Source organism: Juglans microcarpa x Juglans regia, chromosome 1D (assembly GCF_004785595.1).
Source record: "Juglans microcarpa x Juglans regia isolate MS1-56 chromosome 1D, Jm3101_v1.0, whole genome shotgun sequence".
Taxonomy (NCBI): Eukaryota; Viridiplantae; Streptophyta; class Magnoliopsida; order Fagales; family Juglandaceae; genus Juglans; species Juglans microcarpa x Juglans regia.
Window position 1 is genome coordinate 43,861,223 of NC_054594.1, and position 15,523 is coordinate 43,876,745.

At 35.4% G+C, this 15,523-nt stretch overlaps 1 protein-coding gene across 2 annotated transcripts; it reads left to right on the forward strand.

The window, feature by feature from the left end:
- The first annotated feature begins 1,151 nt into the window (after positions 1-1,151).
- LOC121260156 (transcription factor MYB26-like) lies at positions 1,152-3,445 on the forward strand. 2 transcript variants are annotated; one of them, XM_041162008.1, is made up of 4 exons: positions 1,152-1,398; positions 2,001-2,130; positions 2,291-2,364; positions 2,935-3,445. In XM_041162008.1, exons 1-4 carry the CDS (start codon positions 1,263-1,265, stop codon positions 3,129-3,131), a joined length of 537 nt encoding a protein of 178 aa, XP_041017942.1. In that variant the 5' UTR covers positions 1,152-1,262; the 3' UTR covers positions 3,132-3,445. The 2 variants fall into 2 exon arrangements, with proteins under 2 accessions (XP_041017942.1, XP_041017936.1); XM_041162002.1 differs by having other exon boundaries at positions 2,291-3,445.
- Positions 3,446-15,523: the final 12,078 nt, after the last annotated feature.

Here is a 15,523-nt window from a genome sequence, read left to right on the forward strand (position 1 = left end):
TGCAATCAAAGAATTTACTCTTCGATCGAGAGAGCTAGCTAGGCCTCCTTTTACTGGTGGTGATAATTTGAATAAAAAGAAGAGGTTAATTAGTTATCCTGGGTAATTGCATTAATTCATCTATCCAAAATGCATGCAGTCCGAGGGCATACAAAAAGTTTATTTCGAGATTCTTCTAGCTCTCCTTGTCCGCGGGCTCACCTTTTAGTTGATTATTGCTGTCGATACATCTTTGTGAAACATGTTTTCAACGTCAGTGGTGTTATCCATGCACTACATCGCATTATTCATTTAAGTTAGCAATGTATTGAGTCATTGACCCCACAAGTACTTGTCATGATCAAGATTCCCATTCGAACGTACAATCTATATATCCAGGTATAAAGCTATCCATGTTATATTGCATGCATGCATGGATTCATATTAAAGATCAGCCCGTACACTATATATATGGAAAATACTTTAACCCGCTTACACAAAAGTAAACCTGCAGATGCCGTTTGAAGTATTATGTCAGATTATAAAATTATTTTTATTATATAATAAATTTAACAGATTATATAAAATTTTATTAATTTATAAGTTTATTTTATATAATCTCTTTATTTCTTTGTATATATATAAAAGTGGTGCATGCCTTCCCCGTCACGTGAGGAACAAGACATGTGTACGTAGCTTCCCCGTAATCGATTGTCCATTTTTAAGTTTGTTTGCTTGCGTTTTATTTTATTTTATTTTTCCTTTCCATCCTTACGTAATTAGTTATTGGTGAAGAGAACTGAACTATGATTTGGATTGGTCATAAATTTCGTAGGTTAATGATGCATTTTAAATATACAATACGGTAGTTGTTCAAATTGAGACCTATCAACGGCACACTTGCATGAACATGTGCCCACCTCCCTGCACGTGTGAGACGCTTAGCTGCCGCACCCCTATCCCTCAGCTCAGAATCCATTCTAACTCAGCTCATGGAGTCGATTTAATAAGAGAATCGGTTTAATAAGAGATGATTGTTCATTCTTTATAAATATGTCTAAGACATTATCTACAAACAATGTAAAATTATTCCTCAACACAATACATTAATAATCGGGTTCTCTGCTATATATCTAGTACTTTTCACAGTTGTCACGCTTTGTACCCCAGGGCTTTCTTTTAATCTGCATTTCTATTTCTTTGCTCTCGCTGTTCTGGCTATGTAATACCCAGTTTTGAGATTGTTCCGCCACTGTCTGCATTACTCATTTAGAGAAGGGGGGATGGCACATCGCCCTGCATGTTGCAACAAGCAAAAAGTGAAGAAAGGGCTATGGTCACCAGAGGAGGATGAGAAACTCATCAAGTACATTTCGACCAATGGCCATGGTAGTTGGAGCTCAGTTCCTAGACTTGCCGGTAACTTTTCTTTGATGATGATAATCTAACCTGCACCACTTCTCAGGTTCCATGTATTTTGCCTTGTTTAGACCTTTTCTTCTTTTACTGGTAAGTACGTAACAGAATTTGGGAAAATATATTTCTAGAATTTTTTTTTTTTTTTTTTCCTTTGGAGCTGCATTTGCCTGCAACCCTTATATATTCGTTAATGGCAAAAGCTTATAGATTTAGTGTTTAAATATATATTCTAAGTCTATCTCTTGCGTGTGGGTAAGTCTAACACCGTATTACATTTAAGAAGATAAACAGTGAGATGAGATGATTTATGAATAGTTGTGAGATTATTAATTAAAATTAGATGAGATGAGATGAGTTTCATAAACGGGTCCTTAATTGATGTAAAGTGCAGTCATTAAACCGGAATCTTTCTTTTTTGACTTGTGCAATCTTTAAACTTGCAGTATGTTACCGCAACACTTGTAATGGAATTCATATAATTATAAAAACCATTATAATACTTATTTATTATTATGAAATTCACTTCATTGCAGTGTTAAGTGCATAAAAAAAATTATAAATAGATTTGTACTTTTCCTTTCTTTCTGTTTTTCATGATGCAGGCCTAGAGAGATGTGGAAAGAGCTGCAGACTCAGATGGCTAAATTATCTCCGACCAGACTTGAAACGTGGGAGGTTCTCTCCCCGAGAAGAAGCTCTAGTCATTGAACTCCATAGCATTCTTGGTAACAGGTAGGTTTTCTTCTCCTTCATATTCTTATATATAACTTCTTCCCCTAAACTTCTTCTGATAATATTTTTTCGCCCATGCATCACCATCACCCTCGCCAATGTAATTTTGATCAGTTCTTCTGATAAGCTGGAAGTTATATATATATATATATTTGTACAGGTGGTCTCGGATAGCCAAGCACCTACCTGGAAGAACAGATAATGAGGTGAAGAATTTTTGGAATTCAACAATAAGTAAGAAGCTCCTTTACCATGATGCTGTTCCTGCTTTTCCAACCTTTCCTCTTATTGACTATATTCCTTGTGGTTTAGAGGAAAATGAAATCCCTAATTTGATCCAAAGATCTCAACCAGACCAGCTACTTCAGCTTCCCCCTCCAATCACAGTGCTGCAAGTCCTGGATCATGGCGATCAAAGGTCAGGACAAAGCAATTATAGTCCCACAGCTTGGTTTCATTTTCAACCTCCAATCCCTCCACAATCAGATTCATCTTCTTCATGTGAAACTTGGTCTCTAGGGTATAACGGTCAACCCAATTATCAACTTGATCCCAATCAACAAGACCATCTGAATCTCCTTACCCCTGATGCCGTTCCTTATTTAGCAAGATTTCCTGCTACTGATTATCCTAGCGGTTCGGAGGATACTGGTTTAAATGCGAACCCTAATTTGTTCCTAAACTCTCAACATGACCGCCTACATCTCGCCCCTCAAATCACAATGGCACAAGCTTTAGATAATGGTGATTATAGATTAGGACAGAAAAATTGTTGTCCAACTGCGGTTCATTTCCCACTTACAGTATCAGCATTATCAGACTCTTCTTTTAAAACTTGGTCACTGGGGTTTGAAAATTTCTGCAAAGGAGCAACTCCGCAGGGTAGTGGCTTTATCAACAATCCAAGTATCCCAGAACCTCCAAATTACGAGACTAATGCAAGATTGGAATGCCACGAAATGCCGGAACTCTTTGAGATCGTTAACGGTAGTATTAATTAATTAATTAATGCTGGTAGCTAGCATGCGCACCAGCTCGATCCTTCGCCAGGAATATTATTAATATTACACCCGCTGGCCTGCAGCTAGATATATGATCACCCTCCATACATGTTCTCCACTTGGGTCTTTAATTTCCTCGTTTATTCACAAGTTCCAGCCATTCCATATATCATAACACCATCGTTATCATCGTTATCATCTGCATCATTGATATATTATTCTCGTTGAGGTACGCCATCATCAAAATTTCAAAATTTTGTCTCTAGCCCTGGACATGCTAGTACTACTTCATTGCTATAGTCATATCTGAAGTACGTGGGGCCGGATATTTGCTGATATATATATACGCAAGGGAAAGTGGCCGTTCGTGTACTGGAACCCTGAAGTACTGTCGTCACTGGCTGATCAAGCTATATATATAATTATTGACTTGTACTAGTCGTGTTGATCATCAGTTGCATATATGAATATTATGTTTTTCTGACACGTTTGTTAACCTACATGCATGCATGCATGGCCTTTTTTATTTCCCGCGAATATATACTCTGATTTTTGCATATCAATTAGTTTACGTGTGTAGAATATTGCAGTGATGTACGTAGTACGTACCCTAAAAAGCCTGATCCTGTAGTTTCATGCATTAATATTGATGTTTTGGAGGCCAGTGCATGATAGCCAGCTGGGCCAAAAGCCGACTAAAAAGTGATAAAGTTCAGATAATGGCTATAGACATAAATAATTATATAAAAATAAATTTATATATAGATTGACGTGATGTTATAAGATTTATTAGATATAATTTATAATAAAAATAATTTTATAATCTAACCTACCATCACATCAACTAGCCACGTTATGATTTGCCTTTGTGGCAAAAAGTATTTCCCTTCTATATATCCAAAAAAGCATGCCCCACACACCTACATATATAATAATATTTCTTTATAATGTAAATAAAGTAAAAAAAAAAAAAACTGATCACCCAAGTAATTAAGGATATAATATAATTGATCCCCAACCTCAACCATGATCAACTTATACATATTGTGGTCATGAGCGCATGGAGATCATATATATCACGTCATAGATCATCGAGCATCCGTGGCCATGATATTATATATTGCTTCACAATTTAGGATAGATATAATTTCTTCGGAAATTAAAACAAACCAAATTACAAGTGAATCTGCATGACCGGGATAGTATATTTATAAGAATTGCTACATATATAAAGATATTACACAAAATAAATTCACAAACTGATGTAGTTTCATGAAATTCGTTAAATTTATGTTATAATAAAAGTAATTTTACAATCTGACATAATACCACATCAAACCATATCAATTTGTGATTTTACTTTTGTATATTAATAATCACAGCTTTGAAGCTAAAGTATTTTCCTATATTTAATTATTCTCTCTGTTTTTTTTTTATATACCTTCATTTAATTTCCTCCATACTGACTTATAATACAAATGGAATGACTCCACTAAAAGCGGATCATCAGATTCTTTTCATGAGCGCTAAATGATCATTCACGCATAGCTGTAGTCGGATCCTTTTCTTAATCAAACGACGTGCAGTACATATAATTAATTACTACAGTTGTTATGACCAAGTACGTACGTAACTTTTTCTTATTCTCAGGAAAATAAACAAAGAAATAATTCAAATAAAATGGAAATCCTCGTGGATCGATCGCTTGTGAAAATGCCCTAGCTGGACGCGAGTTTCCAATTATATATATATATATATATATAAAATATATTGCGGGGGATCCAATAATATTAATTCCAAGGCTGATGATATATTGCAGTTACTTGATAGGCCAGTCGTCTTGTGCAACCCACCATCCATTGGCCCAAATCCAAAGCAGCTTCAAAGTTCAACCAACAAAAAGGCCGTAAGTACCGAAGGTATATAGTGGGGCTCATGACCACACAACCTAGTTACGAGATTGATCTGTTGCATCACCTTACCAAATTTTCAGAATTAATAATGTGAGATAAGTGTTTTAATTCATTTAATAATTACAGTTTTTTTAAATTTCTATATAAAATATAATAAACAATTTAACTTTTTCAAATCTCAAAACAAAAATAATATTAAAAAATTATATTCTAATAATATTTTATTTAACTTTTAACTTTCATCTAAATTCATTTCATTTTATTTACGAAAACAAACGAAGCATTCTATCTAGACATTTTTGGTAAAAAGTGTCCCGATTCTAATTGTTTTTGTTTATATTTTAATATTTTATGTTTTTAAAAAAATATACATTTAAGAATGCTTAAAAAAAAGTTTTACACAATTAGTAGAAACCATTGATGGTTCTAGCAGCTCTTTATATTTTAATTTGAATGGGATGACAATATATTTCATATACACTATTTTATACTCTAATCTCAGTCCTTTTTCCGACATACGTGCATCACTTTTCGACGATAATTTTTTTAATTATATATTCATCTAATTTTTGTTCCTTTTTTTCTTTTTAATTATGATTTCTTCTCAAGTGATATATACGTACTCTTGATTTGCCGATCTCTACTAACGCTGTTATAGAGCTCAACCTCGAAATATTCCGTTGGGAATAGTTTTCTTGCTTGAGTTCAATTTAGCAAAGTGCCAATAATTTTGGTCCTGTATTGTACCAACTGACACAAACCCCTCAACAACCTGATCGATTTTGGGTCACTTCAATCTAACTCAACAATTGTCGTTTTTTACTTCCTTAATTCACTCGGCATGCAATAATTTAATATTAATTGGCTCACGAACACCGTAAATTAATCATGCGCGTGCACTCTTATTTAATTTATCTTTAGGCACTTAAAGATCTTAATCAAGCAGTGACTATATGGATGGCGAGTATTTAAAACGAGTAATTTTACGTATAATTGTGATGAAATGTGTAAACATTATGTAATCGTTTTAAAAGAGAGTAAGATTTATTATTAAAAAATTAATTTTTTTTATGTGAGTTTCATATTTTATTCGCTTTTGTCAAAGCGATTATGTGACGATTGTACAATTTACAATTGTAAATATATATTTTCGTTTAAAAGCTATCTTCCGGTAAGAATCTTAATTTGACATTTTAAGTTTTTTAACGGACTTGCCCAAAAAAAAAATATATAGGAAAAAAATAAAGAAGAAAGAAAAGTATTGTAAAAGAGTTAGGTCTTGTTTGGGTTCTGATCTTAATTAATTTCATATCATTTAATTATTACAATTTTTTTAAATTTAAAAATAAAAATAATCTTTTAATAATATTATATTCAACTTTTAATTTTCATCTCACTCACTATCTAAACTTCTCCCAGTATACATCATTACATGTCTGGGAAATAATTGAAGGTATGATATATAGGGACAAATCATGGAAACCCTACTGCATTTAATATTATTTTTATACGAGTTTTAGATAACATAGACCTCACTCATCGTTATTTTTTCTCCAGGTTATACTATGCAATTGGGATAAATTAGAGTGGTAGACAATGTTCATTTTTGGACATGAAATACTAACTGATATTTGATCAATGTGTTATAGCTAGCATTATTGTAATAACTATGGACAATATTCATGACCTTGTATCGATGTATAATGACGTGTCATTTTCTGATCTTCAAGTTCATTCATTTTTTTGGGATCAAGATTTTTTAAAATCTTATAAATACCTAAATACCTTCTATAATTTGAAGAGAAATAGATACAACATGTAGACCCTATTGCATTTAATATTAGGACCCACATTACCTACATAACAGTATTGATATTTCATTAAACTATTTCTGATACATGAATGGTACTATTGGTTGACTTAGACTAGTTTGGATTTAGAGATAAGATGATATGGTTTTAAATAAAAGTTAAAACAAATATTGTTAGAATATTATTTTTTAATATTATTATTATTTTGGGATTTGAAAAAAGTTGAATTGGAATTTGAAAAACTAAGTTGAATTGTTTATTATATTTTGTGTGAAAATTTGAAAAAATTATAATGATGAGATGAAATGAAATGAAATGTAATTAAACATTTTTTGAATCCAAACGGTACCTTAAAGAAGAAATTAAGAAGTAAGTAGTAAGTCATGACCCACTAATCAGAACCTTATCCTTGTTTGGTCTTCACTGTTGGGATAAGTGGGAAGAGTAATGATTTACACACAACATATTATACAATACATTGCATAATAATATTATAAAATGAAGATATTTTTATAAAATGATGTCACTTTTATAAAATATTTTATAAAAATAATCTTCATTTAAAATATAATTATAAAAAAATATTGTATATAAATTATTTTTCAAGCAAATTATGGTACGTACTGAACTCCCCATAAATGCCCACTTGTTGGGAGCGAGGAAGGATCAAAAGCGGCTCTTAAATTGCCGGTTAATTTCCATGGAATTAATAGCAAAACCTGCATTGTCTTTTTCCCCGATGCAAGTTGAACTTGAACTTTATAATATATAGTCCCGATCTTATAACACTCCAATCAATTAATAGACTAAATCAAGTACTTCTTCTTCATCATGATCATGTCATCATCCTCTCATAATATTAATATATATAATGAGTAAGAATTTATTGAATATATACTAGAAAACTGATCATAAAGAAATTAAAATTCATATCCTAGATTATTATGAATTAATCTCCCACCCCATGGCCGAGGCCCGAGTATAAGGGGAATCCGGCCAGCCAACGCAAGCATGCAACCAGCTTGATCCCTGAAATTTAAACCTATCTAACTCTGATTTTCTTCGGTGATCTATTATATATATAATTAGATCATGTTTTTTTTTTTTAAAATTATATAATTTAAAAGCGCAAATTGTCCCGTGTTATGTATAATTGATTTGATTAGTATATATTCAACCGTTGGCCCCAATAACAATTCTTTAATTTAGAAATAAAGCAAGGGATCAATTGTCAAAAGGTGCCTACTTTCTCGTTGTAATTTACCTACTAAAGAAAATCGTCCGTGCATGGTGGGAAGGCAATATCGATCGATGATATATCTTACGGAAGGATAAAGATCGAGAAATGTGATTCTTACACATGCGCTGAGTTGTAGCAATCTGTACATTGAAATTACGTACGTACAATATTTGTGGAATAAAAAGAAAAAAAAAAAGAAAGAAACATGCATGGAGGCCCATACACGAGCTAGCATTAACACCATGATTGAAATGAAAAGTGGACTCAAACGTGTCATGCATTTGAGCTGACTTTATGTCCCATTTTCACGTTTTGAACCTAGTTTTGTCTCATACACAATTGAGAAAATTGTTGGGGATACGGTAATTTGAGCATCCCACCAAACTATGAACAGCAAGAAAATCAATTAACACTAGTTGGGGAGGCAATCATATGATTCGACTTTTTAGTTTTTCAATTTTTTTCTTTTATAAATGTGTGTGTGATCCAAAATCAACGAATCGAAGAGCTTCATGGACTTCTTTATGGGACACGTGACAGCTCATTGCACTCGTGTCCACAAATTTATTTTCCAAACTACTGTTAAGTCTTACAAGGAACATTGAGATATAGGGACACAATACAAAATATTGCTTGAGAATTTGAGACATTTAGATTTGACTCTATGACAATTCTGGTCATGTATTCCTAGTTGCTTTTCTAGTGTGAGATTTCTAATTCTTTTTTTTTTTTTTTTAATGGAAACAGACTCATTTCATTAATGAACCGAAATTACAACTGTGACTTACCAATACATAGAAATTCAGACTATAAGTCAAATTACACATCAATTCTGGAGCTTCCCCACATACAAATCCTTCGTGGCAAACATTGTCTTAACTTGTAAACAAACTCTCTCCTAACAGAGAAAGCGCTTTATAAAAAAGAACTTAAAGGCCCCATCTGTCTTCCTAGGGAGGATGAGTACGAGACACTGCTATGAACACCAAATCCAATAGCTTATTTCTATTTTATTAATAACTAAAATAACAAAAAAACTACAACTAAACACAATAACAACTATAGGATCACAAGCACTAGTGAGACCCCGAACGTCACGCCCACTGCAAGCATCCGCATCTAGAGTCCTGACAAAACGAGAACCCAGCTCACGCACAGACCACAACAGCTTGGCCGTATGACCAGCAGTAGTAGTATCGCCCACTACTCTCGAACAGCTCTTACCCCAGATTATGTCTGATCTAAAGGCTCAACATCAAACTCAGGTAAACAAAAACCAACAAAACATAAAAACAGAACAACTACAAAACACTAAAACGAAAACAACAAAGAAATAGAAAAACCAAAAACGGATGAACAGTGCACAATGGTCGGCAGGGCGCATGCAGGACACTGTTCACTATGGGAGGAAAGCCGATGGTCAAACATGGAAGTCCCGAAGTCAAAGGTTCCACAGAAACCGAGCGTGGTGTCGGTAGGGGGCTCCTTGGTGGCGTGTGATGACCATGAGCCGACAAGATCTAGAACTTCGTCCCGTGCGTTCGGGTTACGCTCCACTCCGATGGACGCCGTATTTGGTGGCCTTGAAGATTGGCGGCTAGGCGTCATGCCGGTGGGGTGCGTGTAAAAGGTCGACGGCTGGAAAGACTCAAACGGCGATCCTCCCTTATTTGGCCTGAAGAATACAAAAATAAAATAAAAAAACACTACACGAAAATCAAATGAATAGGGGGGAGGGGGGAGGTGCCGAAGCTCCCACCCCTTTCGTTAGATCTGCAGTTTGGGAGAAGAGAAGGGAGAGGGTTTTTTTTCTAGAGAAAGAAGCATTTTCAACGACTTGTACCTAGCATTACTCCCGAACATGAGATTTCTAATTCATGAAAGCCCTTTAAGGCTTGATGGCGTTGTTAATGAAGCTGTTTAGTGGTTGTATGAACTATAACAAGAGGCCCACTTAATAACAGTTATCTGCTATTGTGTTATTTGTTCTTGAAAACTAACTTTCAGATTTAACCGAAATGAGTTGGGGAACCAGACTGTTGTAGAACTTTGATGTAGTTGTTGAACGTGGTTCAGCTTTCTGCACAGTACATTAATTCTATAACGGCTTAAGTTACCAGAAAATATTTTTAAATTTTGTATATCGTGGGGATTCAATTGTTTATCTCCTTTTGTTTTTCTTGCTTAATGGACATAACGGTTTTGTGTAATTCATGTGGATATATACAAATCTCTGTGTTACGTGACTACAATATATTGGTTAAATGAATTAATTTGTTGTTGAATAAGCTTTGGTTTGTCTAGCTAGCTAGTGAAGTTCTCAACCATATTCTACCATAGTGAGGAAATGTTTTCTGATTTTGGAAAGATCAATAGTTCATGTAGAAATCTGGACGTGTGAATCTTCTTTGTGAACTACCATACTAATTTAACTTGATTTTTTTCCTGATATCTTAGATGGTCATTATCCAATTATACTGCAGTATATGCTCCTTCAAAGTGTTCTAATAAACCATCTCCTAAGAAATACGGTCGTAATGGTATCACTTCAATTTTCATTTTCTATTTGATTACATTACTAGCTAATAGAGTCCTAGAATTGGTAATTAGGATATTTCTTGTTTACTTATATTAATAGAGACCTTTACTAAGAAATTGCAAGATAATAAATGCAATGAATAGTTTTGGCAAGTTACCAAAACCGTGTGTAGTATTATGTTTATATATACTTTACATTTGAGATAAAGGTTACAGTTGTAGCCGGCATGATATGCGGGATATACAAGATAAAGTACAAGTTCAAGTTTAAATATGAAATAGCAGAATCTGTAGGAAACTAAATGATAGAGTCTGTTGCAGAGTTTGTAGGGAGCACGTGATTGATATCCTTAACACCCTCCCTCAAATTGGAGGTTAAGGAACAAACCACCAATTTGTCACGTAAAATGCAAAATCGATCAGAAGTGTGGCCTTTGGTGAAGATATCTGCAACTTGATTATGGGTATTAACATAACGAACAACCACATCTTTATTGACCACCTCTCGAGTAAAGTGATAATCAAGTTCAATATACTTGGTTCGAGCATGAAAAATAGGATTGGAGGCCAATGACATAGCACTGGGATTATCATACCAAAGTGCAGGAGGGGAGGGTAGATAAATATGCAATTCTCGCAAAAGCATGCGAACCCAATATACTTCAGCAGTTGATAAGGCCAGACTTCTATACTCTGCTTCAGTACTAGATCGAGAAACGACGGGTTGTTTCTTAGAAGACCAAGAAACTAAACACTGGCCAAGAAAGATATCATAGCCACTAGAAGAATGTCTATCATCTGGATTACCCGCCCAGTCCGCATCACAAAAGGCATGTAAAGCAATAGTGCTTGGTTTATAGTGAAGTCCAAAATCAGCAGTATGTTTTAAATACTGAAGAATTCTCTTAGCCGAAGTCCAATGAGTGCTAGTGGGAGCTTGCATCTGTTGACATAACTGATTGACGGAGTATGCAATATCAGGACGTGTAATGGTAACATATTGTAGAGCCCTAACAATATGGCGGTATTCAGAATGATCATTTAATAAATCACCATCAAATTTGGACATTTTGGAGCCAGAGATGCAAGGAGCTTTGTAAGGCCGAGCACCAACCATATTGGCGCGATCAAGTAAATCAGCAATATATTTAGACTGACGTAAATGCAAGCCAGTATCATCATGTGTTTCCTCTATTCCCAAGAAATAGCTCAGGTCACCTAAATCCTTCATCACAAATTCAGACTTCAATTGTGAAATAATAGAAAAAATTGTAGAATCATCATTGCCTGTGACAATTATATCATCGACATAAACTAATATAAAAATATGTAGTTTATCTCTATGAAGTGTAAAGAGAGAGTAGTCAACATGCGAGCCAGTAAAACCAAGATCAGAAAGTGCCTGTGAGAAAAGAGTGAACCAAGCTCGTGGTGCTTGTTTAAGATCATAGAGAGAGCAATGTAACCGACAAACAAAGTCAGGATGCTCAGTACTGATAAACCCCTTTGGTTGCTCCATATAAACTTCCTCATCAAGATACCTTTGGAGGAAGGCATTAGAGACATCTAGTTGCCGTGTAGTCCAATGGAATTGTACAGCCAAAGAAAGAATAATGCGAACAGTTGTCGGTTTAACAACTGGACTAAAAGTCTCAAAGTAGTCGATACCAGATCTCTGATCAAATCCTTTGGCGACCAACCTCTCCTTGTACCGATCAACCGAACCATCAGGTTTTTGTTTGATCTTATAAACCCATTTATTTTGAACAATAGGATAACCAACTGGTCGTGGACAGAGGGACCATGTATCGTTGTCCAATAATGCCTTGAACTCATATTCCATAGCTACACGCCATTCCGGTTTAGAGATTGCCTGTGTGAAATTTTTAGGTTCAAGAGGGATGGTATTAATGTCAAATAGGATGAGTGGGTGACGTGAGGAGTAGTGGGTGACATAATCAGGGAATTGGAGAGGTTGATAATTCTCTATTTGGGAACGGGTAACCATGTGTGGGATAGGGGAGTGTTGGGCAGGTTCCAACGAATTTTGTGGGTCATCAGGAAGTTGCGAAAGGGTCGGACTTATGGTTGGAGCTTGAAGATGAGATGAGGCAAGTGACATATGTGGATCGAAAAGCATGAAATTTTGAATATGAGATGGTTCGGTTGAGATACAAGGAGCATTAGACATGGACGGAACGACAGTTTCGAGAATACCTGTGGAAGAATCTAATAACCGCGTAGGTGAAGAAATGGAAAAATCAGTAGATATGGGAAGTTGAATTGAAGAAGAGGACTTACTAGTAGGAAGCACGGCACCATCAGAGGAGTGATTCGGGATACCTATTTTAGCTAGAAAATTCAGTTCGTCAATCACAACACTGCGAGAGATGTAAACACGCTCATTTACAGTATCAAGGCATCTATATCCCTTTTGGTTTGAACAATAACCAATAAAAATGCAGGGGATACTACGATATGACAACTTATTTTCAGCATAAGGCCATAACAAAGGATAGCATCGACATCCAAAATTGCGTAGAAAGGAATAATCAGGTGCAACTTTGCAGAGTTTGAAAAAGGGGGTATCATTATTTAAAACTGGCGTAGGTAAGCTGTTGATTAAATATACAGTAGTTAAAAATGATTCAACCCAAAATCTCTTAGCGAGTCCAAATTGTGCAAGTAAAGTGAGTTCCATATCAACAATATGACGGTGTTTACGTTCTGCAGTACCTTTTTGTTGAGAAGTATGCAGACATGTTTGTCTATGTAAAATACAATTTTCCATGAGATACTGAGTAAAAAGCGAGGAGATGTATTCTCCACCATTATCGGTTTGTAAACGTTTAATAGGAGAGGAAAATTGTTTTTTCACAAGTAGTCGAAATTGAACAAAAGAATTGAAAACATCAGATTTATTCGCAATCGGATAAAGCCATGTAAATCAACTAAAATTGTCAATAAACGTAACATAAAATTTAAAACCACTATGCGAAGCAAGTGGTGCAACCCAATCATCTAAATGTATTAATTCTAAAGGACTTAAAGTTTTACGATGAGAAGCGGAAAAAGGTTGTTGGATGGATTTGCCAAGTTGGCAAGATTCACAAACAACATCCTTTCGCATAGAACCAATAAGAGGTAAATTAGAATTACATAAAATATGACGCATGACAGACTCAAACGGATGACCTAAACGGTGATGCCAAAGAGAGCTAGATGCCTTAGTGCCCAAAAAAGCAGTTACCCCTCTACGCTTATTGTGTGAGAAGTTGGTAAGATTAATATGATAGAGCCCATTTTCACTCGGACCTTGAAGGAGCGTGATTCTCGTCTGATTGCCTGAACAAAATAAGCATTATGTGTGAGAAGAAAAGTCACATCATTATCATCACAAAATTGATTAATAGAAAGAAGATTGGTTGCTGCTTGAGGACAATGAATAATATTATTAAGGAGAAAGCGTTTGTTATGAGACTGGACAAATGATGAACCAGTGTGTTTAATAGACAAACCTGCACCATTACCCACACCAACAGTCTCATTACCATCAAACGGGTGTTTGGAATCAAGATTCTCGGCATTATTGGTTACGTGTGCATTAGCACCACTATTCGCAAGCCATTGATTATTCACAAATCAGCATTAATATCAACAACCATGGCAGCCAGTTCGGTAGGAGGATGGTGTCCTTGAAATGAAGAATCCATTCGCCGAAAACAGTCCAGTGCCTTATGATTAGTGCCCTTGCAAATCTGACAGGGAGAACGAACACCAGAATTAGGCGACAGACTAGCAGCCGTCTTAGGAGATGCAACAGGTTGAGATTTATGAGAAAAATATGGCTTGGTAGCATTGGAGTTGGAGGACCCAGAAAATTGCAATTTACGCTTCACAGGCTGAAGCTTAGGACGAGTAGAAAACAGACCAAATGAGGATGTCTCTAGCACAGGGTTGACAGGAGCATGACGATTTAGAATTATCTCATGATTCAGTAATTCAGACCTGAAATAAAAAAAGGACATATAAGCTTCCCTAGTATGGAAGGAGTAAGAGGTGATAAATTGTGTAAACGTGGGATTAAGGCCCCTAATAATAAAGGAGATGAGATCATCATCCTCAACCGATTTTCCAACAGTTGTGTAAACGTGGGATTAAGGCCCCCAATAATAAAGGAGATGAGATCGTCATCCTTAACCGATTTTCCAACAGCAGATAATTGATCGGCTAAGTATTTAGCTTCGGATAGATAAGCAGCACAATTCATGGAACCTTGCTGGAGATTTTGTAGCTGGCATTTCAGATAGGAAATACATGATTTCGACTGGGACGCAAAACGAGCAGCAAGAGACTGCCATGCCAAGAATGACGTATCCAAACCATAGAAAGAAGCCACCAGCGAAGGAGAAATAGAGGAGATGATCCAACTTAGCAGTAGTTGGTCACATCCCTGCCAATTGGTGTAGGCTGGGTTCACAGACCCATTCTTGGCAGCATCAGCATCAACAAATAGCAGGGCAAGCATTAGATCCATCAATAAAGCCAATTAAATTGTGACTCTTGAGGATAGGTTTAAATTGAGCAGTCCACGCAAGATAGTTTGTCTCATCAAGTTTGATAGAGACAAGTTGTGTTGGATTAGGAAGAATGAAATTGGATGAGAAGAAAGAACAGACTTAGCCATGTTTAGGAGGAGCGGAAGCAAGATCGTAAAAAAAAAGTAAGCTATTTGGCTTTGATATCATGCAAGATAATAAATGCAATGAATAGTTTTGGCAAGTTACCAAAACCTTGTGTAGTATTACGTTTATATATACTTTACATTTGAGATAAAGGTTACAGTTGTAGCCGGCATGATATGCGGGATATACAAGATAAGAGTACAAG

What these genes read in the sequence shown, in the direction of transcription:
- LOC121260156 (XM_041162002.1), top strand. Translation starts at nt 1,263, where the DNA reads ATGGCACATCGCCCTGCATGTTGCAACAAGCAAAAAGTGAAGAAAGGG. An exon ending in CTCAGTTCCTAGACTTGCCG is followed by an intron (nt 1,399 to 2,000) that starts GTAACTTTTCTT and finishes TTCATGATGCAG; the next exon opens with GCCTAGAGAGATGTGGAAAG. An exon ending in CATAGCATTCTTGGTAACAG is followed by an intron (nt 2,131 to 2,290) that starts GTAGGTTTTCTT and finishes ATATTTGTACAG; the next exon opens with GTGGTCTCGGATAGCCAAGC.